The sequence below is a fragment of the Aphelocoma coerulescens genome, chromosome 2 (assembly GCF_041296385.1).
Source record: "Aphelocoma coerulescens isolate FSJ_1873_10779 chromosome 2, UR_Acoe_1.0, whole genome shotgun sequence".
NCBI classification, from domain to species: Eukaryota; Metazoa; Chordata; class Aves; order Passeriformes; family Corvidae; genus Aphelocoma; species Aphelocoma coerulescens.
In genome coordinates, this window is record NC_091015.1 from 51,245,523 (window position 1) to 51,272,455 (window position 26,933).

General features: G+C 36.6%; 2 protein-coding genes across 4 annotated transcripts in view; one reads left to right on the forward strand and one right to left on the reverse strand.

The window, feature by feature from the left end:
• Window positions 1-26,933, reverse strand: part of TOPAZ1 (testis and ovary specific TOPAZ 1) — a 339,264-nt gene that overhangs the window by 277,913 nt on the left and 34,418 nt on the right. The gene's annotated exons all lie outside the window — the stretch shown is intronic.
• The window catches only part of ANO10 (anoctamin 10), a 124,259-nt gene that overhangs the window by 8,744 nt on the left and 88,582 nt on the right, over window positions 1-26,933 (forward strand). For all 3 annotated transcript variants that reach the window (XM_069007404.1, XM_069007405.1, XM_069007403.1), the window contains exons 6-11: window positions 1,239-1,808; window positions 4,140-4,195; window positions 5,641-5,715; window positions 6,679-6,861; window positions 10,278-10,469; window positions 12,523-12,651. In XM_069007404.1, the coding sequence (XP_068863505.1) occupies window positions 1,239-1,808; window positions 4,140-4,195; window positions 5,641-5,715; window positions 6,679-6,861; window positions 10,278-10,469; window positions 12,523-12,651 (1,205 nt within the window). The remainder of the gene's footprint in view (window positions 1-1,238; window positions 1,809-4,139; window positions 4,196-5,640; window positions 5,716-6,678; window positions 6,862-10,277; window positions 10,470-12,522; window positions 12,652-26,933) is intronic.

Here is a 26,933-nt window from a genome sequence, read left to right on the forward strand (position 1 = left end):
GTCTTTCACGTTGGATGCTTGGAGTGTGAAATGATGCTAATGACCTACACTTGAATGTATTTGTTAATGACTTTTTGATTGACAGGGATGTTGGAGTGCTGATCCTTCTGTCTGTTTACCTTTCCTTCTTGCTTTCAGAGACTTTTATCTGGTTGACAATTGTAAGCTTCTGCTGTAGCGTTTTGTAAGCTGTAAGAATATTCCGGTATTGCATGTCAGGTTTTTTTGTGGTAGCGTGTTACAGAGGTAATACACTGCGGTAGTGTATTTACAGTGTCAGTTCAGAGGCCATGCTTCTGTGGCTGTTTTGTTAAGCTGGTGAATGCAGAGCAGTGGCATACAAGCAATCTGGTCTTCCAAGCAGGTGAAGATAAGAGATTTCAGCATTCCCAACTCTGATAGGCATTTCTGTGTCTAATCACTTCTAGATTATATGAATAATAATCCTAGTTTTTTGTTATTGTTGTTGTTATTACTTAGATAAGTGCAATGTCTTCTTGGAGGTAATACATCTGTCATGAAATATATCCATTACTAGTGCACTTTCCAAGTCTCTGTAGCAGACAAACTTAGTGAGTACAGGAATTATTTAATGTATCAGTTGTCTGTTGAAGAGAGTTATCTCAACCTGATTATTCTCTCTGACATGTTTTAAGATTCAGGATTTTGATACACCTGCCCATCTATTCCTTTAGTTCCTTGAGGGTTGTCAAAACACACCTAGCTTTTTTTCCCTGGGCAAGATGAGGCAAATTTGTTTTCCAGGAGTGCATATGCCAGTGGGAATTTTCAGAAGCTGGGTGTCACTTGCTGTTAAAGTTTGGTTTTTATTACATCAGATGTCTTCCATGCCATTCATTGATCAATTCTGTGTTCAAGAATGATAGTGTTTTCTCTTTCGTTGTTTTTTTTCTTTTTTTTTTTGTTTTGTTTTGTTTTGTTTTTTGTTTGTCTGGATATCTGATGTTGATGTAGTAGTTATTGAGATATTTGACTTCCTTACCATCTGAATGGTATGTTTCTGTGTGTATATATGTAACATAAAAAAAATTCAGATAACCATCTGATTTTCTGGAATAAGGGTGAAGGAAGAAAGAAGAAGCAATGATACTCATTGTGTTATTTAGAAGAAAAAAATTCTGGCCAGTGGAAAGTTACAAGTTCATGTAAGGTCAAGTTTGATATTGTACTGACTTCTCTGTTAAGTGTAGTCTTAATTGATTAATTTCTTTTTGCAGATGACATACGCTGCTACTTTGGCGAAACCATTGCTCTCTACTTTGGCTTCTTGGAATACTTCACGTTTGCTTTGATTCCAATGGCTGTCATTGGGATTCCTTATTATGTGTTTGCATGGGAAGACTATGACAAATACGTCATGTTTGCCACATTTAACCTCCTGTGGTCCACTGTGATACTGGAGGTTTGGAAGCGGATCTGCGCCATCCTGACGTATCGCTGGGGGACGCTGCTGATGAAACGACAGTTTGAGGAGCCAAGACCAGGCTTCCATGGTGTGCTGGGTATCAATCCTGTCACTGGCAGGGAGGAGCCAGTGTACTCAAGTCTTAAGAGGCAATTACGGATTTACCTGGTGTCCTTACCATTTGTGTGCCTTTGCCTCTACTTCTCACTGTATGTGATGATGATTTACTTTGACTTAGAGCAGTGGGCTCTGGATTATCACAAAGAGAATGAGTCTAACTTCAGCAGCTTGATGCTGTATGTGCCCAGTATCATCTATGCTGTTGTGATTGAAATTATGAACCGTATCTATCGGTATGCTGCTGAATTCTTAACATCATGGGGTAAGAGAGTTGTTCATTCTTCTTCCTTCAAGTTAGAATCCCACATACTTAGAATTTGTTTCTTTGTAGAATACATTACTGTGAGCTCTTGTTCAACAGAATGCTAAAGAAATTTCCCAAAGTAGGTTCTTGCTGTGGGGTAAAAGAGATGGCCATTTTAGCTTCTTATATTTTGGGTGTTCTGAGATTGCAGTTTCATATTTGGTTTAATTTGGTCTGAGTCTGACATGCCATCAGAACGGGTGATCCTGCCTTTGGTGCAGATGTTTCCCCTCCCTGATTTAGCTCTTTGTCTGGCTGTATCAGCCATAGTGCTGACAAAAGAGGTGAGGGGAGAGCTCAGAGGTGTATGGATAGCAGGAAGGGCTGTCCTGGCCAGTTGCACCCACAGCCTGGCTTTGCTGAGTGTGTTTTAGTCTGCTGTACATCTGTGCAGAGGCACTGAGATTACAGAACCAAATCTAAACCCAAGAACTAAATGTCACATGAGAGTGTTTATGTATGCTACATATATAACAAGACTGGGATTTCACATCCCTATCAAAATGTGATTCTCTGTGCACTCTTAGAAGAGGAGGAATGTTCTAATATATTACCTTTTTTTTTCCCCTTGTGTGTGTGACTGACTTAACAGATTAGGCCTTGTGTTTTGTAACCTAGCATAAGGACAGTGAAATGCTAGTGTTTATTTTGAATTTTAGCACTTCTACAGACATGTGAAGTCACTTTCAGACAAAGTTAATAGATTAAGCTAATGGACAATTAACTGCTTCGTGTCACTCCATATGGCATTGATTTCCAGGACAGAATCCAGATTACTAAAGCTGGAGACACAGAAAATTAACAGAAGAAAGATAAAGCAAAAGGGAGATTGATGCAAAGACAGAATAAGAAGAGGTGTTGAAGTGGGGGCTGGTTATGCATGCCAAAATGATTTGCTCAGCAAATTCAACCTGACAGCCATGGTAGTAAAAGCAAGCAATTTCTTGATTTGTTTGTGACTGTTCAAGGTTTTTATTTAAATAATGATTTTAAAATTCATATCTAGGGCTCAGTTGGCTGTTTTGTTTCACTGTTTTTACTGTACAGCAAGAAAAAGCATTTCTGTGAACTGCCAGTTATGTTGGTCTGATAGACTGAAATGTCTTTAGCTGGCAACTGAAGGGGGTTTTTTAATCCAGACTTTTTTGGTTTTAAGCTGGTGTTTCGTATTCAGCAGAGACAGTACTTATGTAACCTGCTACACTGACAGCTTGTGCCTTTTCTGAGCTATCTGATATGTTTATGCTGCCATGCTCTGAATAGGCTGAAGAGCTCATCTGGCTGTCCAACCTTCCTTCCCACCTGGCCTATTTTCAGATAATATCTGACTTCAGCAGCTAAAGTGACAAAGCATAGGAAACAATCTGGGGTATTTTAAGCACCCCTTTTGCACCCACTTATCATGAAAGCTGATTGTATTGTGAAAGCTAAAAGTAAAAATTGCATTCAGTCACTTGAATGTTATTTTCCACATGTCAGGAAATTTTATTTTCATGCTCCTGTCAGGGTAGAACTCTGCTGTTTTGTCCTGAGTGAGGTCCATAGGTGATGGTGTCTCCTTTCAGCCTTGTTGACACAACACGTGCTAGTGTGCTGCCTTCTCAGTTACTGCTTAGCCAGGGCTTTAAAGGTACAATATAGCAAAATAGCAGGAAGAAATTGAAAATCACCACTTCCCTTTTCTCCCCTCTAGTAAACCAGCCTTTCTGAAACATGAGGTTCTGACAGTGTATCTTGAATGAACTGAAAATCTCAGTTTAGAATGATAATACATCTGTTGAACTTCATGTAATCTAGTCTTGCTTTACAGTCTTATCTAAATTCCTTGGAGAGGGATGGGAGTATTTCTCAGAACGTTTACTGGTTTTGAATCAAATTTGCAATTGTTACTTTTCGGTATATATTCCCATTAGTCTTGCATTAGTTTTCAGCCAAAGAGCAATCAGTAATTAGACACATTTTGTTCAGTCTTAAGAGTGATGGATGTTTTTTCTTGTATAAAATAGCTCTTCAGAGTAAGAAATATATAAAAGGAGAAGTAGAAAAAATACTGGAGTTGTAGTCAAAAATGTGTATGCTAATATTGTGCATCAAATTAGCTTTATAGATTAAGTGAGGTATTGGTACAGTATAAATTCATTTTACCATAAAGTGTTGGAATAATACAAACTATTAGATAAGTAATTTTCATGCAGAGTAAAAGTGTCTGTTTGCCCTTTGGAGAGCAATGTCTAGTACATGATAGGAGCTTCTGCTGTTTACTAATTAATAATTTCGTTGCTATTTTAGAAAATCACAGGCTGGAATCTTCATATCAGAACCATTTAATTCTGAAGGTTTTAGTGGTAAGTATATCATATAAGCAGCTTTTAAGATTATTTAAAAAGACAGCTTATGCTGTGTTTTATTAGTGCTTTCCTAGCATTACCGCAGTGACCCACAGTTTTGCTCAAGGCCAAATAGTAGCCCCAATATCAGAGTAAAGAAGATTTCCATTATGGTTGCAGTAACTGCTAGACTGTTTTAGATGCCTCTTTTATAGTGGAGAGTTGGCTTTTTATTTGTATTGATTTGTTCTTTCATTAGGATGCTGTATATATAAGTTTCTGTTAATTGGTGTGGTCCTGTCTTCAACTGAGAACTATTCCATTCAATTTTTGCACAATTTTATGGTAAACCATATTTTTAAAAGTTCATGTATTAACTTCCACCTATACTAACATTCAGACAACTAGTTAGAGGAACCTGAAAATACCTGTCCATCAGTCTGCCCCTGTGCAGTTCATAGCATATACTGATCTATTTAGTTTACCTAATCTTCTTGTTTCCTTTTTGAAAAGATCATATAAGTTTCTTCCTTTTTTATTTTCTCTATTTCCTTAGAGTTCCTTCCTTATTTCCTTCACCATGTTTTTTTTTGTGTGTGTGTGTGTTTATTTGGGGTTTGTTTGTTTTGTTTTGTTCTGTGGTATTTTTTTGTGTTAAATCTGTGTTACTCATCTGTTACTGGTAATGATTAAAAAAATTGTGAAATGTCAAGTGTAAGTTCCCCCCAGTTTTTGTTCTCAGTCTGTGAGAGGCTCTCTGCACTCCCAGTATTATCTGTGTTGTCCATGAGCTCCAAAACAGGAGCTGCAGCACTGTTAGCAAGTAGGAAACTTCAGAGTTTGATTATGATTTTTCAAGTACAATACTGTGATTATGTCTCATTTTAGAAGTAGGGAATATTTCTCTTAGCCATAAAACCTTTCGAAGTGATTAAATATAAAGCACAACTAACATATATAAAGGAACATTTTTACAGATTGAGAGATATATCATCCAACATGTATATTTTTAAAATACAATAATATTTTATATATTGTATTATTAATATATAAAATGTTATATATTATAATAAATATGTTGATAAAGTACTTATTTAAAAAATTCATTAATCTAAATTAAGGTTAGTATGTCCTTTTTATAGTGTTATCTCTGGAGAAATTGCCAGAAAAATGAAAGTTAAGTAGAAGGTGATACATTTTTAATGTCCACATTTCATAATTCAGTTGTAATTCTCTTTGTACACTTTACTTGAGGAAAGCATTAAGCTTGAGTGAAAAACTTAGTAAGACCAATATTGAAAATGTGTTTTTCCTGGCCTAAGGTTTGAAAATGGTAAAGAAAACTTTAATGGACAGTTTACATCTTCATGGAAACCATTTAGTCAAAACAACTGTTAAGTTAGATGATAATTCTGCATCTGAACTTTTGCTTGAGTACTAAAACCAAATATTTTTATTTGCAGTTCAACTTCTTAAATTGTTTTGCATCTCTGTTCTACATTGCCTTTGTGTTGTTTGATATGAAGCTTTTGAGGCAGGTGAGTTCCAAGAACATCTTAAGAATGTTGATGAATCTAGGAAAATAACGGATTGATTGAAAGACTTTAGTATTTAATAGTTATTCTAAAACATAAACTTGGAAATTAATATATTTCACCCATATTTTCTTAGAAATCCAGCTTCCATGTTTCAGTTTCCCTAACATTATTGCAGAATAATAACAGAGTAGAGTAATTCTTTCTCTCTGTGTAAATGAGGAAATGCTTTCAAATAAATTTGATTATTCTCTCGCACAGATGAGACTGGGAGATTTTCATTTCCTCTTTATTTCCTTTTATGTTAGAAAATGTTCTTCTCTGTAGTGTTTCTAATGAGAGACTCTTGAGGATAGGGTTGTGATTAAGTTTATGACTACAGTGAGGATCTGAGAATAAATAAAAGCAAAAATAATTTGTAGTTGTTATTTTAAATCAACTTTCACACTCAAATGCATGAAAATTATGTATAAGGAAAATATTTTTGCTCTAAACATAATGAGCAGTACAAGAACTTCAGCTCAAGACCTCTGTTACTCTGAAGTGATCTCTAGCAAAACGCTTGACATATATATATACCAGACATAACACTTGAGACATTTCCTGTAGTTTCAGGCAAAATCAAGAAATAAAAAACATAGAAAAAAATTCAATCTTTAGCTCTGTGATTGTCATTGGTATATATTAAATATGCATTACCCTTCATTGTACTTGGTGTACTGTTTCCAAGATACATCCAGATACACAAAATATTTAGACTACTAACTCCTAATTAGTTCTTTTCAGCACACAGCAGAGGATGAGAACTAGATCATCTGTACTTTTCATATGCTATTGCTAGGTTTGTTAGGCTGGCTTTTTCTTCATAGTATAGTAACTTAGAGTGGTACAAGAGCACACAGAATTGCAAATGATCATAGGTTCATCACAGTTCTATTATTTTTTATTTCTTTTTTTAAACTTAAGAGCTTGGCCACTTTGCTGATAACTTCGCAGATCCTCAACCAATTTGCAGAATCCTTGCTTCCTTACTGGCTCCAGAAGAGATACAACAGGAGGATGAAGAAACGCATGTGTTCCCAGAAAACTGATAGGGATCTGTCAATAGCTGAACAGGTCAACATGGAGAAAGAAATGGGAACCTATTTGGTATGTTGTACTACCGTAAAAGAGTTAAAACTTTTCTGGGCTGTAGTTGACAGAGGCATCAGCTAAGGCAAACAAATACTTTTGGCTGTCTGGCCTGGCAGCTTATTTTCAGCTTCATCAGCTTTGCTGGTAGCTGTTTATGCAGCTTTATGGTATCCTGGATCAAGTAGTGGATACAGTGCAGGATCCCAAAATGAAGGGAAGGAATGAACGGAATGAAGGGGAAGGAATGACCAGCTCTTATCTGGAGCTACCTAACCCCATATCACTGGAAAGAAGTATTTGTGCAATATGCCCTTAATCTCCAAGGGTAACCCAAAGGCTGCCGGGATGAGTAGGATGGCACAGGGCAGATGGAAATTTTCTGTTTTGATTTGGTGTTGCAGTGGTACTAGTTTAAACAGTCAGTTAAACTAGAGCCTGAGAGAGAGAGCACTTACGTCTGGATGGGGCCAGAAATGGAGGATAGAAGAAACCAGCTCTTCAAAACAATACTCTTGCTGGAAGCTCTTGCCTCTTGAAACCACAGGTTTGGTATTCACTTTCTTCTTGGTTCTGTTCTTGACCACCTCCTACGCAGTATAGTTTTTAATTGTATTTAGCAGATTTCATGCAATTCATTACTTAAAATGCTGAAATTAACACAGTGGACATCAATGTGTATGTTAAGGCCTTACAGACTGGCTGACAACTTGATCAGATGCTGCAAGCAGAGTCACAGGAGTCTTAATACTGTATGATTTATGTTTTTGCAGAATAAGAAGTACATGTAGATAGTGTACCTTTCATGTAAAAGGTATACATTAGCAGTTTGAAATTTGATAACAGCACCCTATCAGATTCCTCTCTTCCTGCATGAAGTGCCATGAAGTGGGAAAAGGAGAAAGAACTATCACCTTTACAATTTAAAAACTGTACAAATGTGTTCTTGTGTGAAGGTTGGAGGGAGATAGATTTAGACAGCCTGTCTGTCTTGCAGTGCAGAACAGAGCAGGAGTCCCTGTGTTAGTGTCTGAACTGGTAAATCAGCACAGTCCAGCACAACGCCTGCACATCTGCCAGCACAGCTCCCAAAGTTGTGTGTCAGCATCAGGCCTGACCAAATAAGCTCTGCCTCTTAGAGCTGAGCTGACTCCTGCTTCTCAGCTGTCACATACAAAGCCAGTGTGGTGTCTGAGTAACATTGCCCAGTGCTTCTTGTGCAGAGCTGGATCGAATGAATCTGCACCTGTTGTACTGTTGTGCCCTGAACAGTTTTTCATGGGAACCCAAGAGGTCAGTTGTAGAATTAGGGCTTTGCCTTGGATGTGTCCACTGCTAGCCTCAGTTTCAGTTCTAAGTACTGTGTACTCAAAGCCCAATTTTATATTCAATCTAAAGATTATTGTTTTGCTGTGCTTGTGAATAAATGATATCAGACTGCTGATTTGTTTGCAAGCAGTGAGCTGTCAGCACGCAAGAATATTTCTAAAATTAAAACTGTCACAAGGGGGAACCATTTGACTGTTTACTAACTGAGGAGTCTTGACAGAATTCTGTGTTTCAGGCTCTTTTGTTTTCCTTCCTTCTTTCATATATTCTTTAACACTGAATTTTCTATTCTTTTTGTCCTCATTCTTGCTTACTTTTCAAATATCCAGCCCTTAACCCTGTTTAAGATGTAAAGACATCCTGCAATAGTTTTTTAATTATTATTTTTGTAATTTCTGCTTCACTCCTCTAGTTAATTTTTCCCTGAATTTCTTCCTTGGTTTTGTTTCCTTGATGCCATAGCTGATCTCATGCCTGCCAGTTGCGCAGTTACAAATTTCTTTAACGTCGTCTTAGACTCCTGTCTTCCTACACAAAGTTTCATAAATTGAGTAGGAGAAAAATAAATACTTACTTAGTTCATACTCTGTTATTCTAAAAGCCAGTAGGTACTGGGCAAGGAAATGAGAAGAAAAGTGTGGGAAGCAGTGGGAATACTGTGCAGTTACCAGAAGGAGGAGCACAAAGGAAAGCTCTCTCTCTGCCTGCAATGATTGGCTGAGAAAGTGGTAACAGTAGCAGATGTGTGGCTGCCATTCCAGTGAGTGTTCCTGCAGATGTCCGTAAGGAAGACCTTAGCAAAACTTAGAGTTTGTACAAAACGTTTCCAAGGAAAAAATCTTAGTGGCTTTAAAAGTTAGGTAGCTCTTCCTGGTCTGGCCTGCAGATTGTTTTCTGAGACCCAACTAGTGTGCAGCTTTAAAACAAGCTCAAGTGAAAAATGGAATTAACGGGTATCCCATATTGATTTCTGAGCTTGCAGGGTTCTACTGCCTCTCTCTGTTTCCTAGGGGAGAAAAGCACTCGATATTGGAGAGTGCAGTCAGTTTAACAGCTGTGATGGGCAAAAAAGAGTAGATAACCATATCAGATGATACTTGGAGCCAACCCCACTTTTATGTGGTTCTTATAATAATTTCAGTTACTGTCAAGTCTTCATGATTTCAGTTTTGAGAGAGAGGACAATACGTGTGTCTGTGTTAATACAAGATAGCTAGATCTCAGTTTAACTTTTTTGTTGTATTTCACCATTCTTTGCTTATGAACACTTTCTCTTTAAAAGTGATTAGTTTGGTTTTTCATTAAAAAATTGCTGCAGTTGTAGCAAACTATTATTAATATTACAAAACTAATATGCTAATATATGATCACCTACATGTGAGTACTTAATCAGCACTTAAGTACCCATGTTCTTCATTTAAAGATCAGGTGACAGACCTGTTGGGATTTGTTAAATAGGTTTTTTTGTTTGCACTAATTGTTCCTTTGAGATGTCAGTGCTGCCTTGTAGGTTTCAGCCTTCAAGTGGGCCACTAACTCTGTCGTACCAGTTTGGAAATAAACAAGCAGAAATATCAGAAACGAGTTGCCTACCTACCAACCTAGCATTCTGGTTGGGTCTTTCATGGACAGTCTGAAATGCTAGGTCTTCTATTGCCACAGTGCTTTCAGGAGAATGTTCTGCCAGTTTAAATGCACAGTGTTGTTTTTCTATTCCTCACTGTTCCTTCTGTTACTGTTTAACTGAGATACTCAGGAACCTTGAGAAGTTGAGACATACATAAACAGATAAGAATGTGTTTATGCAGTTACTTCATGTAAAAAGGATAGGAAGTGTGACTTGCAGAAAATTCATTAGGCAAAAGGAAAACCCTGGGCCTCTCCTTATAAGAAGTTTTTAGTGACTGAGTCATTCCAAATGAATTATATTTAAAAAAAAATTGTTGTTGTTTACTATCAGCAGTCATTTCCAAACAACAGATTTGGGATGAGGAAACATATTTGTAACTGTAGTATGATTTCTGTATTTCTTCTTCTTTTTTTTTTTTTTTTTTTTTTTTTTTTTTGTAGGTTACAGTTGTTCTTCTATTTGCTCTATTTTTCAGGGTACTTTTGATGATTACCTGGAGTTGTTCCTACAGTTTGGCTATGTGAGTCTTTTCTCATGTGTTTATCCACTGGCAGCTGTCTTTGCAGTGTTAAACAACATCACAGAGATATACTCTGATGCCTTAAAGATGTGCAGAGTTTACAAGCGTCCATTTGCAGAACCCACAGCGAATATTGGTGTTTGGCAGGTAATTTTTGTGTCTTTTTTTCCTATTCATTTGTTTAAAAGAGGTTTCAACAACAGTATGAAAGCTTTATGTTTGTCCCATGAGCCACTTTAAAGTTCGGTAGGTACTTTGTTCTTCTCTTCAATGCCCTGGCATATCATCTATCCAAATATATATCCCAGTGATATTTTTGGTGGGGATTTTGACCACATTTCTTTCAGTTGCCTTGGAAAAGAAGGCATATATTTTCTTTAGTTCTTGTATGTATATTGTACTTCTGTTACAACTTCAACAAAGCAAAGCTTCCAGATATTTCCCAGTATTCTTTATAGCCAGTGTATTTTAGAAATAGTAACTTCTGATGCAATCTCAGAAGCATGGAGCTTAGCAGGGGTTTCAAAAGAAGTGGAAGAATAGGTAAGTAGTTGGATTCCTAAGCCAGGCTAGTGGCCTGTGCTGCTGTGGTTACTGGTACTCAAGCTGACTAATTGTAAAATAACCTGGATCTGTGAGCAGGAGCTGGAACTTTCTGCACAGCCTGAACACTGTAGTCTATCTAAACAATTTCATGATAATAGGACTGGGTTAAGCATTTTCTGTCCTCAGTTGTTTGTCCATGCAGTCATGCTGCCACCAGCTATTTTGGGGCCTGTTGAGTGTGCTGCATCAGTGAGCTGATCCTGACCAGAGTTTTCTGGAGTGACTAAGTTGCATCCAGAAACGTTAGCACTCCCTAATAGCAGCGGCTTGATAAGGGAGTGTGGGGTTGGTTGGGGGACCTTTCTAGGGGATGATCCATATTCTAATTTTATTTTTAAAGTTTTGTAGCATTGCATAATGGAGATAAAGGGCACAATGGATTATTTAATTTGAAGGGTTTGTAAATGTTATCAAATGAAGCAAATGAGAGGTGAGAAATGAAATCATGAAACCTCAAGTAAAACATACAGTAAAAACATGCAAACCAAGGGTCCTGAGCAATGTTCATTAGACACATTAATGAAGTGGACTTAGAGGTGAAGTCTTCTAATAATATGTCATTAAAATGTGTGAATTATAATCTGCTTGCATATACTTTCTCAGTCCAGATCTATGCTGCCAACTTCTTAATGGCATAGCTGCACTGACCAATCATGTAACCACCAGAATAATCAGGCTGTGGTCGTAAGTCACAAGCAAAGCTGCAGGTATATTAATAGCATTTAGTTTTGCTAGAAAGGTTTGTTTCAATCAAGAGAGTAGGCTGAAAAATTATTACTGGTACAGTAATTTTATGGTATAATTTTTTAGCTAATAGCAGAAATGAATTTGCTTTGTGAATTAAAAATAATAACTAAATTTTCAAGTCATCCATTTCATATGGGAAATTAGAGCATTTGCTGAAAGATTTCTGTTAAAGGAATACTGGAATAATTTTATCAGGTGAACTGAGTCACTAGTTTCTTGTCAAGGAGAAAGCTATTTCTGCTAATTCATTGTGACAGTTGCTACAATTCTGTGTCAGTCTTTCTCATTCCAGACAGGACCTTGGAATAAGTAACCATTATATTGCAAGTGTAATTGTTAAGCTGTATTAATATTTTCAGACATTTTGTGGGACCTCTGTAGGCAAGAGGTTCTTAGACTTGTGCTATTGCATGTGTTTAAATGTAAATCTTTCAACAAATCTCAGGTGGTTGTGATTTTAAAAAGGCATTCTGAACCATTCTTACCTTTTCCTCTTACTTTGCATTCAGACCGAACCTCCAAAACCAGTGTTACGACTATTAGTTCCTCTTGGAATTTTGCAGTTTTTCCTTTATCCTGAAATAAATTTGTTTAGGAGTACAACTCTAGGTGAGTGTGTACTCTTCTATGTGTTCAGGTTACAACCTTGTTGTGGTATTGTCAAGTCTGGACTGCTTGCCAAACAAGTCTTACGCTGTGGAATTCAAAAGATGAAGGAAAACAAAAAGTTAAACTAATGGGTCTTCTGAGGCTTTAATGAAGAGAGAGGTACTGTCCAGAGCAATTCAGGGACCAGTAAGTTAGAGGTAATGGTCATAACTGTAAATATATTTGTGTTTTATTTCAGTTGGCCTTTGAAACTATGAGTGTAATATCAGTTGTTACTAATTGTATACTGATTGGAATGTCTCCACAAGTGGATGCCCTTTTCCCAGACTCAAAAATGGACCTTGTTCTAACTGTGGCATTGGTGGAGGTAAGTCTGCCTTCAAACAATGCATGTTGTAGCAAATAATACAAACACCAGTGAAAATGATAGCAGGAAGTAGACTTCCCCTCACATCTTATATTAGAAGGAAATTAAGATTTCCTTATCAAAGAAGTGTTTCAAAATCTTTTTGATTTCTTTTGCTTCTGTGTTTTCATTTACTGTGAATGCTGTTGCCATACTTTCCCATGCATTCCCAAGATACTGTGTATTTGTTGCTTCATGTACTTCAAGTATTTAGTAGGGCTATTTCAAGAAGCAAAATAATCACATTTTTGTGAACTGTTTATTTCTCTGCTTGGGTTGTGACCCCAGCATATCTTAAAAAGACTTCCTACATAATCTTTATGGACATATCCTGTAGGGCTTATCTGAAACAACTGTGTGTCAAGACTGTAAATATTAGGGATTGTAACAGCATTTGGGTATAATCTTTTCCTAATTCCATATAGTAAGCACATCAGTGTCATTCCTTTTCAGACATGGAGGGATGACTGGGCATTTTACATAACTGAAATTGCAGGCCTTTGCCTTTATAAATCTTTGCTTCAGGGCTTTCTTGTATTGCATTGCCTTGACTTAGACCATTATTCTATTTTAGCTTTTAGGAACTGGATTGCTTTTCTCATGGCAAAAGGTCTGGATTGTGTATGTGTGGTTACTAAAGTACACCACCTTACAGAGGTGCATCTGGAGCATATATTTCTTTGTTGTTCTTTTTACAGGTATTAGGTGTTATGCAGTGAATTATGAGCTTGCTTTGAGTTTTATTTTCCAAACCTTAAGGTTTGCAGAGTTAACTGTAAATATGAGTCATGTCAACTGGTTTGCTGGAGTCTACAGGCAGCCTGATGCACTCTTCTATTATGCATGTGTGAATATTTACATTAACCTCAGTGAGGTGTTTTAATATAAAACTGATTTAGCAAATTAAATGTAATTATATAGCTCATTACTGGACAACATATCTAGAGAGATGATATTGTGAAAACTAGATGAGTAAATATAAGCAGTATGGATTTCTGGCAGCTTAGAGATGGGGCTGTTTTTGCCTTTGCTTGCTGTGTGTTATCCTTTTATCTGTTTAAATGTGACGCTTGCTATTTGATCTCTAGGCAGACCTCTGTTTCTTGGTAGACCAAAGGAGAATACCAGCATTTTTTTCTAAATTTAAGTTTTGCTTATATGCAGCCCTTTAGGGAACAGGAATTGCAGCATAATAATTAGGTATCTCTTGGAACTCCTGAACATTGTAGCTCAAATAAATGCTGTGGAAAGGGAGGTTCAGAAAACAAAGGGAAGAAAGATTGGAGGGAAAAGGTAAGTTAGTACTGAGGGGAGGAGAAGGGAAAAATGTTGTCTTATGTAGAGAAGCAACTTAGGGGAAGACCACCAATCTATAATTAATGTAGTATGAAAGGACTGTTGGAGGCTAATGCTGGATGAGCCAGAGGAAATGAAAGGTAATCATTTGGTTAAAGAAAAGTCAACTTTTCTCTAATTATTCTGCTTAATTAAAAAAACCCAAAACAACCAAACAATGAAACTGCAAGCCATAATGCACTGGTCGAAAAAGGTCTATTTTAAAAAGTTTTAATCAAAAGTGTCCAGTATGCTTGATGATTTTAAATATGCTGGTTTGATTTTTTTTTGTGTGATTGTTTTTCTGTTATTATCAGCTATTTATTGTCTGAGAAAAAACATATACAAAACCAACATTGTGGGTCTTACAGTATGTTTCTGGAGCATAAGTCATGTGATTTTTTTGGAATGTCATTGGTTATAAACAGTTCCAAAACTACTCAATCTGAAATGTAAGACTTTTGCAGTCTCCATAAGGACACTCTTTCAGTACATTTTAAACAGTATTAACCAACTCCACAGGTGTAGGGTCTCGGGGGTTTTTTTGTTTGTTTGTTTTAGTCTTTTAAAGAGATGGAGAATAGTTCAGGTCATACAATACTGCAAAAAGTTTCATAACACAAATTTTTAACTTTCTAGAGTCCAAAAGAGTTCTCCAAAGTGAAACACATTTTTTACAGAAATTTAATTTTAAAAAACTATATGAAAATGAACGCAGCAAACAGGAGTAATTTATTTCTGTTGAAAATTGTTTCAATTGTGCTGACAGCTAAGCATGTTCTGAGTTACAGAAATTTTTTTATCAGAGGTTCTGTTGTACATATTTCAGGTTAAAGCATTGATTACAAAAGGTTGAAAGAAAGGAGGATTACTGAATGCTGTGGGGCTATGAACAGCAGCAGTATAGATTTATGTTAACTTCAAGAGATGGGGATATTTTTGCTTTGCTTCCTGTGTATTTACTCCTATCTTATCTGTTACACTGGGACTTTCTTTTATCTGGTGCCTGATGAAACAGATCAGGGAGTTGATGTGGGAGAAGCTGTCTGACCCAGTTCACTAGGGAGCAGGGCAGAACAGCGGTGTGTGGAAGACACGCAGTAGTGCCGTGGTAGGTTTGTGCTGGATTAAATTTATGGGACTTCTGCACCACTGGGCCTTTCTACTTAAAGTACCAATTTACAGAAAGATCTCTGGACTATGAAAGGAGCAGAGATCTCGTGTATTGGCAGTATTCCCATGTACCTCTATGCTATTTAATGATTGAACTCTGTGTTTCAGTTGTAAAGAAATATTCAGGAACAGAATATAATATAAACTTCTAGGACAGACCTGGTGCATCTGGAGTACATCAGTGTCAAGGTAGAAAAACATTCAGATGTGAAATTTTCAGATAGAAAAGTGTTTTAGGTCAGCTAGTAGAGATTCAGAAAAACATGATACAGGTGAGTTATTTTATTTTCTGATGTTTGCTGCAGGTGAGGATGAGCATTTTACAGTGCATTTTACGCTATTTTGACAGCATCTTGACAGGCAGTTTGAGACTGTAGAGAGAAATTTCTTTGAGTTGGCTATGTGTATTTTCACATGTTCTATTGATGGAGTAACCTACTTAAATCTTAGCTGTCTTTAAGTATTCTAATCAGTTTTAAGTAACTGAGACTCCAGTTGAGTATTTATATATCTGTTTGATGCAAAACTAAACAGAAAAGCACTATTGCTGTCAAAGCCAAGCATGGGTATTAGCAATGTCCTGATTTTTTTCTTTTTTTTTTTTTTCAAAAAATGCTAGTGCTTTTTAATAATAATACTAATACTCTTCAAATGGAAACAGTTTATATGGCAACATTTAACACCCCCCACTGCTGAAGTAACAAAGAACTGTGTGTGATATTCTTATGAGCATTCTGTACCCAGCCCCTACCAATTTATGCAAAATATTTCCTTTTTCATTAACAGCTCTTAACTCTAATGCTGTCTACATTTTTGGTGGGAATATGTATAGTGTGAGAAACGTAAATGCTAACTAGAATACCACAGAATAAAATATTAACAATTTCAAAATAACAGAAAGCATTAAAATAGTATAATAATATTTTTTAAAGTATTAAACCAGTGATTTTTTTTTTTGAACAGTTGACCTATTTTCATCAATTCAACATCTGCTTCCATGGCAACATGATTTGAACCAGGAGCAGAATGATGAAACTCCCCTCTTTTACTTATGGATGGGTGCTAACTGAGTGCAGCCAGTGCAGTTTTCAAACAAAAAGTAGCTGAATGCCCTTAAAACAGGAAACAATAAATCCTTATTAACATAATTTTAAAATAGTTGCATCACATAGTGTGTTTAGTTATTCAGACTTCACCATAGACACATAATTCTGGTGTGAATTCAGGTGCAAAGGAGGACATTCCAAGCACGTGTCTGTGCTTGTGTGAAACTGTTCCAATCACTTCTGACTGCCTGCACTGATTTGAACGAAAAAAAAAAGGAAATAACTGTGAAGAAACTCGGTGAATAGTTAGGGAAGTAGGTTAAAACAAGTGTAACCTTAATTCTGCAGTGCTTTTTAAAATCTTTCTTGCAAAAATTGTTGACAAAGAGTTTTGTTCCTGATGACTGTTTCTTTTTAATGTGGATTCTGATAAGTTTAAGGAATGCTAATTAAATCAGTGTTGGGACTACTCTGAAAGTTGAGTTCAAGAAATCAGTTGTATGTACAACTCTTAAGCAGTGATTTTTGCTTTTAACAGTACATCAGTAGTGGGGTTTTGAAGCAGTAGCTGTGAAGTTCAGCTCATCATGAATGTGTCCTAGCCTCCAAAAGCAACACATGTATCCAGCCCTGAAGTGTGTACTAAGTAATAGGAAGCTTTTTTGCAGAAGTGCACTAAGCCCGAATGTTCTATGTTACATTAAGGCATTTGGGAATTAGCTTGGAAATACTAAGTAGTAATGAAGGTCCTTCTTGATAAAATCTGACATTATGATCTAGGAATGCAATTTTGGGAAGAATGTAATCAGCTCTGCTATAGATGAAAATGAGGACCTTTGCATGGAAACATGGCTGGTGTATTTGTAGTAAACATAGTATAAACAGTTGGTCTGTGTTGATTTAATTTCATGGTGTCCTTATAAGGACGTAGATCTTCATGAGCATCATAGAAAAATCTATATTGAAAAGTCGCTTCTGTAAGAAGTATGGAGTGGAATAAAGTAATCCTTTCTTAAGCTTTGTTGTTTTTGGGTGAGAGAGAGCTGATGGTCCATTTATAAAAGGCTGGAAAGCAGGAATCGTAGCATGTCAGTAAAGCTGATTGAAAATTAAAGTGATTGAGAGTTGCCTGGTATACAATGTTTCTTTAGAATTCCATTTTATTAAGTGTATATTTTCATCAAAGGCCTCCTGGTATAGAGTAGAAGCTCTTTGATCTTCTGCTGAAAAATCTTGTTGTAATGGTCCCAAGACTCAGTGAGCTCAACCGTAAGCTTGACAGTTTTTTCTGAAATGATGTGCCAGAGAAACTGGGAAAAACTACTAGAGTCAAGCAGTTTGAATTCTAGTAGACGACAAGGTATATTTATTATCTAATTCTAGGCATCATTGTACTTTGCATTCTACACAAACTTGAAAATTAGTAAACATTGCATCCTGAGTACAGCTGAGGATCTTTTGAATCCACTTTCTGAGCAAAAGCAATTTTAGGTGGATTGTTATGTCAAAATTCAAGTATTTTGCCTTTTTTTTTTCCCTTTAAAATTTCTTAAATGTTTTGCAACAGATTTCAGTGCAATCTGTTTTCTCCTGATAAAGCTGGGTAACTTTGTTTTTTACAAAGCAGTTCTAGTTGAATTACTTCCTCACAGTAATGTACACGACTCCATTCTGGCCAGCTGGAAATGAGGCATGGTCCTGCATGGTATAGCGTTCCACGTGTGTGAAGCAAGTAGCTTTGTTCCTGTAGAACTCATGAGTTCAGGATTTAGAAGATATGCTAAATACACATTTATGTAAGGACCAATTTTAGTAGGAAAAGAACTGGGAAAAATGCAGAAAAATAGGCTGCATCAGCATACAGATGTATAAATCCTTTGATAGTGTTGGGGTTATAGAAGCGCAAAGATTGAAGCACAGTAGCTGTGCATAAAGCAGTGTTTTTGCTAAATTATTTCTGTGTTATTGCCAGGCACTAATGTAGCATATAGGAGCTGCAGAGTTTCACATATGGGATCAAAGAGCAGTGCATGTTGGAAGGGCCCTCTGGAGATTATTGGCCCAAACCTGCTGAAAGCAGAACCCTGGATTAAGTTCTCCATGTCCTTATCAAGATAAGACAAGACTTGAACACTTCCAGTGAGGGGAAGTCACCCACTTTGCTGGGCAGCCAGGTCCACTGTTTAATTGTTCTCCTGGCAAATAATAGGGTTTTTTTCTTATGGGAAGAAAAAAAATTCTCTGGTGCAAGTCAGTAGCTCATGACTTCTTGTTCTTTTGCTGTGCATCTTTGTGAAGAGGATACCTCTGTCTTCTTGAAAACTACCTGTTAGGCATTGGAAGAATGTGATTAGATCTCACCCACCCTCCCAAGCCTTCTCTTATCTGAGTGTAACAAACGGAGTTTCTTCAACCTGTGTTCCTATGTCAGGTTCTTCAACTCTGTACATGGCTCTCCAGCAGGCTCCCTCCAAGTTTTCAGTCTCTGCTTTCCAAGTTGCCAGTGCCACTTAAAAAAAAAAGGTGTTTTTAATGTATGCTTATCCCCGTAAGTCTTTCTGCTAATTGCAGTGTGTATTCTTTCTTTTGTCTTCAATCTATTTGCTCTTTAATCAGAGAAAATAATTTCTGGGAGTGTTAGGCAACACTTCTAACTTTCTTACTGCTGAATTTTTTTTGGCAACAGGCTTGAGGTATTTCTCTTTTCATGTGTTAATTCTTTTCTGTGATAATGTGTTTTTTCCATACTGACATACATGCATGCATATATACTAGATTTATAACTTGAGTAGTTTGTCAGTTTTCAGGTATAGCTGCAAAGCAGAGTCCTTAGTGGTAAATATTTGATGTGTGGTTTCAATTTCTTCCTAATAGTTAAATGTATATTAAAAAATACTTTATTATTTACCTATAATGAGTAAATATTAATTAGGGAGTTACATACAAATCTGTTTTTCAAAAATGTTTCATGGTAAGGTACAAACCTTACTGTCAGCTTTACAGTTCATTTTTTGGAAAATATTTGGCAATTTAATTCCTCTAGTATTTTATTTCAGTGAAACAGATATCCTAGCTGAGACCTATCTATGCTTGCACTTGTGGTGAAAATGGGAAAACATAGGAAAATGGAAAAATGAGCTTTATGCAAATTGTGTAATTATTTGGTTCATTGTTGTATACATACATAAAATAATTCTTCAGCTTTACTAATTTGGAATATTAAAAAAGGTCAATCCAAAACACTAGTGATTTCAATTAACATATTGTTGTTCTAGAATACCTCTACCTCAGCTGAAACATTTACTTAATACATACATATACATAAGAAATCATATCTAAAAGCCTTCCTTTGAAAATCTAATATATGTATGTTTATATTTTTAATGCAACACAAAATAGTAATTTGATTTTTTTTTCTCTGCTACACAAGTAACCCACTGCAATTTAGTTTATTCCTAGGATTGAAATTGTGAGACATAAAAATAGTTTGCTATTTTAACGTCAAGCTGAAACCCTGGCAAAAAAATAACCAGTAGTTGCTGAATAGCCTTGGTGTAAGACTTAATGAAAGCTTCTAAAGCTATAAAGACTTACATAAAGCCTATAAGACTAAGTCCAAAGACATAACAACTATATTTTATATATATATTTCTACTGGTTCTATATTTTACTCTTTGGCAACATTTTAAGAGTGAAAATGAACTCAAATATCAGTGCGTTTTGTATTCATATTACTTTGCAAAAGATTCTTGACATCTTTAATATGAAGTGAAGAAATATTTTAGATAAGTTACTCTTCTGAGTTACAGGAACAGATTGTTCTCAGGGGTTTTTTTTCTCACCTTTCAGACATGGGGAAAAATTTATGGATTTGTCTGTATAAAATTTTCTAAATGTTTGCTGCTTCAAGAAGCCTCCTGGAACCATATCAATGAGGTTAAAAAGAAATACCAGTTTTGCTGGTTGTACATTGCTACAGATTGTCTATTTGCAAAATCAAAATTTATCACAGATCTTTTTATTGCCATCTACTGGTTCTTTTGAGATATTCTTTCTGATTTAGTGTTGATTTTTTTGGTCACTTTGAATAATAAAGCTTAATGCCAAAAGCGTGTCAGAATGAAAGCAAACACTAAAAGATTCCAAGATCCAAGTAAGTTGTGTTCCATAGCTTTCTGCTAGTACAAAAATGAAAATACATGTTAACATCTATGCTTAAATTGTCCAGTGGATTTTTGAAAATCTCAGAGCCTAAAATTGTATTTTTCCATTTTCCTATTTGTGAGTAATTTTCATTTGTTCCTCTTTATTTTCTGTTCTTTACTCAAACCCTTCCATTTTCAGGTTCTCAATTTGCTATGTTTGAAATTGAAAAATAATCACACAGATGAATGAATTGTGCTCTTCCAACCCCGTACAAACACTGAAATGTGTTAAATATGTGGGCATGTATAGTAATGTGTAGGACAGCAAGAAACCAAGGTATTGCATCAGGTTTTTCAACCCTGATAGCTGGAATGTGTTGATACATTTTACTACTGTGTCTGCCCCAACTGGAGCATTTTGACAGTAATGTTAGTGCCTTGCTGACACAATTCAGAATGTGATTTTTGTCTTCTTTAAAGAAGACAGTATGCAAAGGATGGCTGAGCTAGGTCAGATCAGGGGTCTTTATAGGCCAGGATCCTTTCTGTGGCAGAGACCAAGGGGAGAGTAAATTAGTACAGCCAAATATATAGTCATGATCTTTCAAAATTAATTCCCAGAATCTGATGATTTGCAGTGCAACCTGTCTTGTAACTGAAAATGATCTGTCCAGAGCTGTCAGTGAAAGTGTGCAATGCTTTTATACAATGGGGTACCTACTTTTTCAAAATAATTTGAATTATACTCTAGTAAAATGCTACTTAAGCAACTAATGTTAGTATACTCTTGGCATCATAAGTAATTACCATACATATTGGTTCTACCCTGGATTTTCCTAGCTTTTCTCTGAGCTTTTTTTCAGCTGTCTTTTCTGTCTACGAAGCATTTTTAATTCTTAAATTGGATTCTGCCAGTGCGGTTCGGACATTATAATGAAGGTTAAGAGCACAGGAAGCCTTCTCACTGGGAGAAAACCTTGTAGGTGTCTTAGTAGAAACAATGATAGCAAAAAGAGAATGCTCTCTTCTTGCTGTCAGCTGGGTGGTAGTAGGAACAGGGAGCTACAAAGGTATCAGATGCTAGTTAGCTGAAAGACCTGAACTTTCCAGAAGGGTCATGTTGGGTTTCCTTCAGTAGGAAGCAGAAATGGATGTGTCTGAGACTGTGCCATTCCTCATTAATTACCATTATCTGGTAGATTTTGCTGTATTCTTATTAGGAAGGTTGGATGGGGGAGATACTTTAGGAAGAGAGCTCATTTCTTAACTATGCTAATAAGTGCTTCAGAAGTGTCAGCCTGGAAGAACAGCAGGAGAAGACCGAGTAAGAACTTTTTTTTTCTGTTTCTTCTGGGATTGTGCAAGGATGCCAGAATGACAAAACTTCAAAAGGGAGGATGAATAGAGAACAGATCTTTGGAGACAATTACAAGACATTTTAAAGAACTCTGTAAGAATCAGACTTTTAGATCTCTTTAAAACTCACTTAGCTTAATACTTTCCACAAAGAAGTTTCCTTTAATGTGTAAATATTTCCAGCTCAAGCCTGAATACACTGAATACACTTCCTTGCTAGCAGTTGGAAGTTGAACGTCCAGACAAAAGCTAAGTTAATACTTATTAATATTAATTGTTTACTTTCCACTTGATTAGGATTAGTAACTGTTTAACGACAAGACAGAGTATGAACATTCAAAGCCTTCTTGCTTCACAGCCATTTCAAGACTGGCTTAGCATTTCATGAAGGCAAATTGTTTTGTTTTGTAAATAATGTATTAGTTTATTCTGTTAAATTATTTAAATAATTCTCTGCAAATTCTCTATCTATAGCTGCCAGCACAAGCCTGAATAATGGCTTTTCCCAGGAATCTGTGAATAGGTAGAGCTATAGGGCTCTACCATATATCCATTTGTCTCTGATGCAGTTTGCAACAATATTACTTTGTATTTTTCTTACTAAGAGTATTCCTTTTTAGGGAGTGCAATGTTTTTCCTGTCTCCAAAGCTTTTTATGATTTCTTTGTCTAACGTGGTATGTTTTGGTTGGTTTGGTTGGTTTTTAAACTGTGTGCAGTGTTGAACAATAAATACACTTTGTTATTTGTATCCTCGGATGATTGAGTGTGAAAATGAGTGCCTCTGAGCAGGTAGGGTAGAAAATGCAGAGTTTGCAACTGCAACTGGAAAAGAGATGGGGAATAGGAAATCTGTAAAACTGACTATAAATAGCAGGAGAAAGCCAGTCAAACGTGTTGGAGGCTCTCTGTTGTTGATTAGATAAAAACACCTCTTTACAGAAAGAGTCTTATTGATGTAGTATTGTTGCTCACATGTTTTGCAGTTAAAAAATTAGAGAAAAATTCACTTTTATTAAAATTCTTTGCAATAACTTTTAATGTACTGGTTTGGAGTGTTAAACCTCCTGGATCAGCTTTGGTACTCATGCTGTTGACTTTGTTACATACCTGCTCAGTGTTGTAAACATAACTAGTAGTCATTTGTTGGAAACTTGCAGCATGAGTTCTATAGGCTTTTATTTAAAAAGGAGTTAAATTTGTTGCTATAGTTTTTACCCTCCCAACCCTTTTTTAAAAAATGCTCTGAAGCATCATGCACTTCGTAAAATCTGGATTTGTGAAATTTTTTTTTTCTTTTGGTTTGTTTTGTTTTTTAAATGCTACCTGGAACACTTAAATGAAAACTGATTTTGGAACTCAAATTGTGCAAGAAAATGCATTAATAGATTGAAAGGCTCTAGTAGAGAGTTTTTGGGGGTTTTTAGTAGTCTTTGTGAAAATGTTTTATTAAATGCAGGCTGAAGATGGTCATGAGTCCTGCTGGAAAGTAAATGTCAAAAGAACTGGGGCTTACTTACTCCATTTGTGCACTGAATTTTTATCTTACACTGGAAGAAAGTGTCAATCCAGATTTTCACTCTTCTGTTCAGAAGAAATTAGTGGAATGATACGTAATTTTCAAAGGGATTTTTCATTTATTGTGGCAGTGTGCAAGCTGTGAGGCATATCCTGTTTTTTTCGTGCTTCGAACAGTCCTTTTGAAGTTATGGGAGATTCCTCATGTTTGCCTATAATCGGCTAAATGTCTACAATGAATAACACAAAGGAGATACAGATAGATGCTGCTGAGAATTCATAAACTGTAACATGTTTGATCAAGGTTAGTTTTAGTCAGAGGATTTGTTGTGGGATGAAAAGTGTTTGTGTATGTGCCTGTCATAGGGATTATGGATAAACCAATGTCAAATATAAGGGTATCTTTTATTAAACTTGCAATATAGTTTGTGATACTGCAGTTCATCTGCATCTCAGTGTATTTTGTGGTTTTTTCAGAAGTTCATAACCACTGAAAAATCTGAGACAAACTTGTTTTAGAATCCACTGAAATGGAAATAACTAGTTTATTACAGGAAATACTTAGATTTTTACTCTTATAGCTTAGCAAATAAAGTTACTGAATTTAAATACTTTTTTTGTTCTTCTAGATTCTAAGAGGCTTTGTTTAAGAAAAAAGATGATATACCAAGAGTGGTTTGTAACAGACAAATTATTAATGCGTCCTGAATTATAGTATGTTGAAAACACCTGGGAGTATCAGTCCACTCTAACAATGGTTTGATTTGGCAGTCCTGCTCCACTTCCTGTGTAATTTTAGGACCTGCAGGAGGAAATAGGAGAAACATGATGGGTATTAGTGTGACATCTTTCCAGTGGTCTTGATGCCAGTTTAACAAAATAATTCTGTAGAAAGCGTATTATGTTATTTTTAAAAACATAGAATGCATATATAGGTAGGATTTGAGGGTGAGCTCCATACATGTGAGTGAGGAGGAGTCCACAAAACAGACCATAGACTATTCCTGTCAGTGCTCCCGTTTCTGTTTCACTCCCTGTAATTAGAGTAGACTATAATGGCTTCCAGATTCTGACTGCAGCTGTCCTTTAAGAGTCAAGAGCACAGCTGGTAGTGAGAATGGGATGTAGCCATATTGCTCCCCAAGGAGACAGCAGGTGGAAAAGGGATACTGGTACCATTATGCTAATAGCTTCATGAACTGATCTTCTGTTAACTTGGAAGGTCCTGTCATGGCCAAATAAAACTGACTCCAGGCGTGTCAGTAAGAATGAGTGGATCTGCCTCTTTAGGATTTCTAGTTACTTTGATGCTTATCTTGGCAGCTACATGTAGCACAAAACATAATTGGTAATTTCCTTGGTAGTAGTGAGACAGTTGTTTGTCAGCTGCATGGTCATTGTATTGGTGTGGCTGGAATTGCAAGTTCTGAATTTGCAGAGTATGGGTAGAGCCTTATATAATTTTGTTGTTGTGTTTTTATGAGTCTTGCAAATTGATCAGGCTTTCCAAGCAACCTCAAGTGCTGTGATGCTTACACTAAGACCTCAACTAGCCAGAGAAGCTAACAATAATACTTACTGAAGAAGAAATATTAGGAGTGCACCTCCTCATATGGATACCCTGTTGCAGTATTTTAATAATTTTATTTTGGTGTAAATCTTTAAAATGACAAGTTCTGAATGCGCTGAATTTTTAGCCGGTTTTTCATGTCCCCTCTCCTCCCTTCCTAACTGTTCCTGAAGGTGGGGTGAATAATAGTGCTGGCAACTTGCTCTTCCTTCCCACCCTCCATGTAGATTAAACTCTGAGATCAATAGTATCTGTAGTTACGCCGTTTAAATACAAAATAATTTCTACAGCAAGGGATCAAAAGCTGTATGTTGTAAAATGTCTTTTGAAGCTGAAGTGTAGGAGTATATATAGCTGCATGATATATTTCTTGAATTTTAGCTAGGGAAGCTAACAGAAGCCCAGCAAAAAGGAGGAGGGAATCCAGTTTCCTTTGCAATGTCACATTGCATTAATAATGGCACCTGCATCTTGCTTTGCCTTAGCTTCCCTCTGAAGACATCTGAGCTGCAGAGATCTAGTGAGTGATAGGCTATAGTCTTGGAAGCCACAGAAAGAGACAGATGCTTCTTTTTATCTCACAGAGTAATTGTGGCTGATATGTGAAAAGAAAAAGCTGTATTTTAGATTCTTTTAAAAGTTTGGGGGAAGACTCAAAACTTTGTTGACTCTGTTTCAAACAAAAGATGCCTCCTGTCTTGTCATTTTCTCTTAGTGCATTGTCTCAAAACATTGCCTTGCTACAATTATACTGATGGATTTTGCTGGTACAAAAGTGTCTTTATGCATGTGTATGCATTGTATAACACACAATGGTAGCTTAAATATTTTGGCAGAAAGTCAAGACTTAGAGATAAATTCATGTTAGATTCCTTAGGCCTACTGCCATCTGTAGCTATAAACTGCACCTGTGCCATCTGTACCTTTCTAATGTGCTTTATATTACAGAATTTAGCTACCTTTGGAAAACAGGTGTCAAAACCATTCAGGGCCTGAGAGGTTTGGCCAAATTTAGAAATAGATCCTCTGAGAGAAGGCACAACTACCCCTCCCCCACCAGGTTCGGGAAAAAATAAATTTTCCTTGAAGGAAAGTGAAGAAGATAAAACTATTTATTTAACAAACACACAGGAAAGGAAAATAATGTTAAATGGTAAAAATCTTTCTCTGTGGAGAAAAAACCTGGGAAAGTGTTAAGAGTCCTCCCTTTGGTCTCCTCGGAGCAGGGGCTTGGGCCAGGGCCAGGCCCTCTGTGCCCGGTGGAAAGTCCTCCCGATGTGCTCTGATGTTACACCAATCAAGCAGTCCAGTAGAAAAGGGAAAAAATCCGAAATTCCAGAGAAGGAAAAGTTCAACTCTCAGTCTCTCTCCGGAGAATAAAGCAGCTGAACCACTGGCCAAAAAAAAAACCCCAAAAAAATGTCCTGGGCACAGCAAACCGTGTCCTTCCTCCCTCCCCTGCCGCAGTGGGGAAAACCAATTGCTATCTCTGTGTGACCTTGAACAAGCTGCAAACTGCTTTGAAAAAGTTTTGCTCAGTGTTTTCCTTCCCCCTCTCAGCCTCAGTTTAGGGGCATAAAAAGGCACAGGAATTAATTTCTGGGCATAGGCAGCGATATGGGATACACATAATAAGGTCACCCCAAGACAGAGGTCTACCTAATGTTTTGGTGTGTAACTCAGAAAAAGCTTGACTTTGGGAGGACAGGGCTCAAGTGTGCATCATTCTCCCTCTGCTCCTGTTTACCTCATTTTTCATCAGGAGAAATCAGGGATGGCTGTTTGAAGGTGGAGGAGCTGCATGCAGTACCATGTAACAGCTCTGCCAGTCTGGCATTTTGGGGAATGAAGATTCAAAGTGTTTTGTGGACCCTGCCTTAAGTTTAGCTTATCTAACTTTTCTCCAGCTGCTCTGAACCAAGATCATGTAATCTTGACCAGCCCCATGACATATGAGATTGCTGACATGAAGGTTTTGAGCCTTCCGAGTAACCTATTTATGAGCTTTCTCTTCTTGTTATTCAAGAATTTTTAACCAAAGTCTCCGAAGTAGAAGTTAAGCTGGTAAATACTTTGTAGCCTGATAGTTGCCAACAGATAC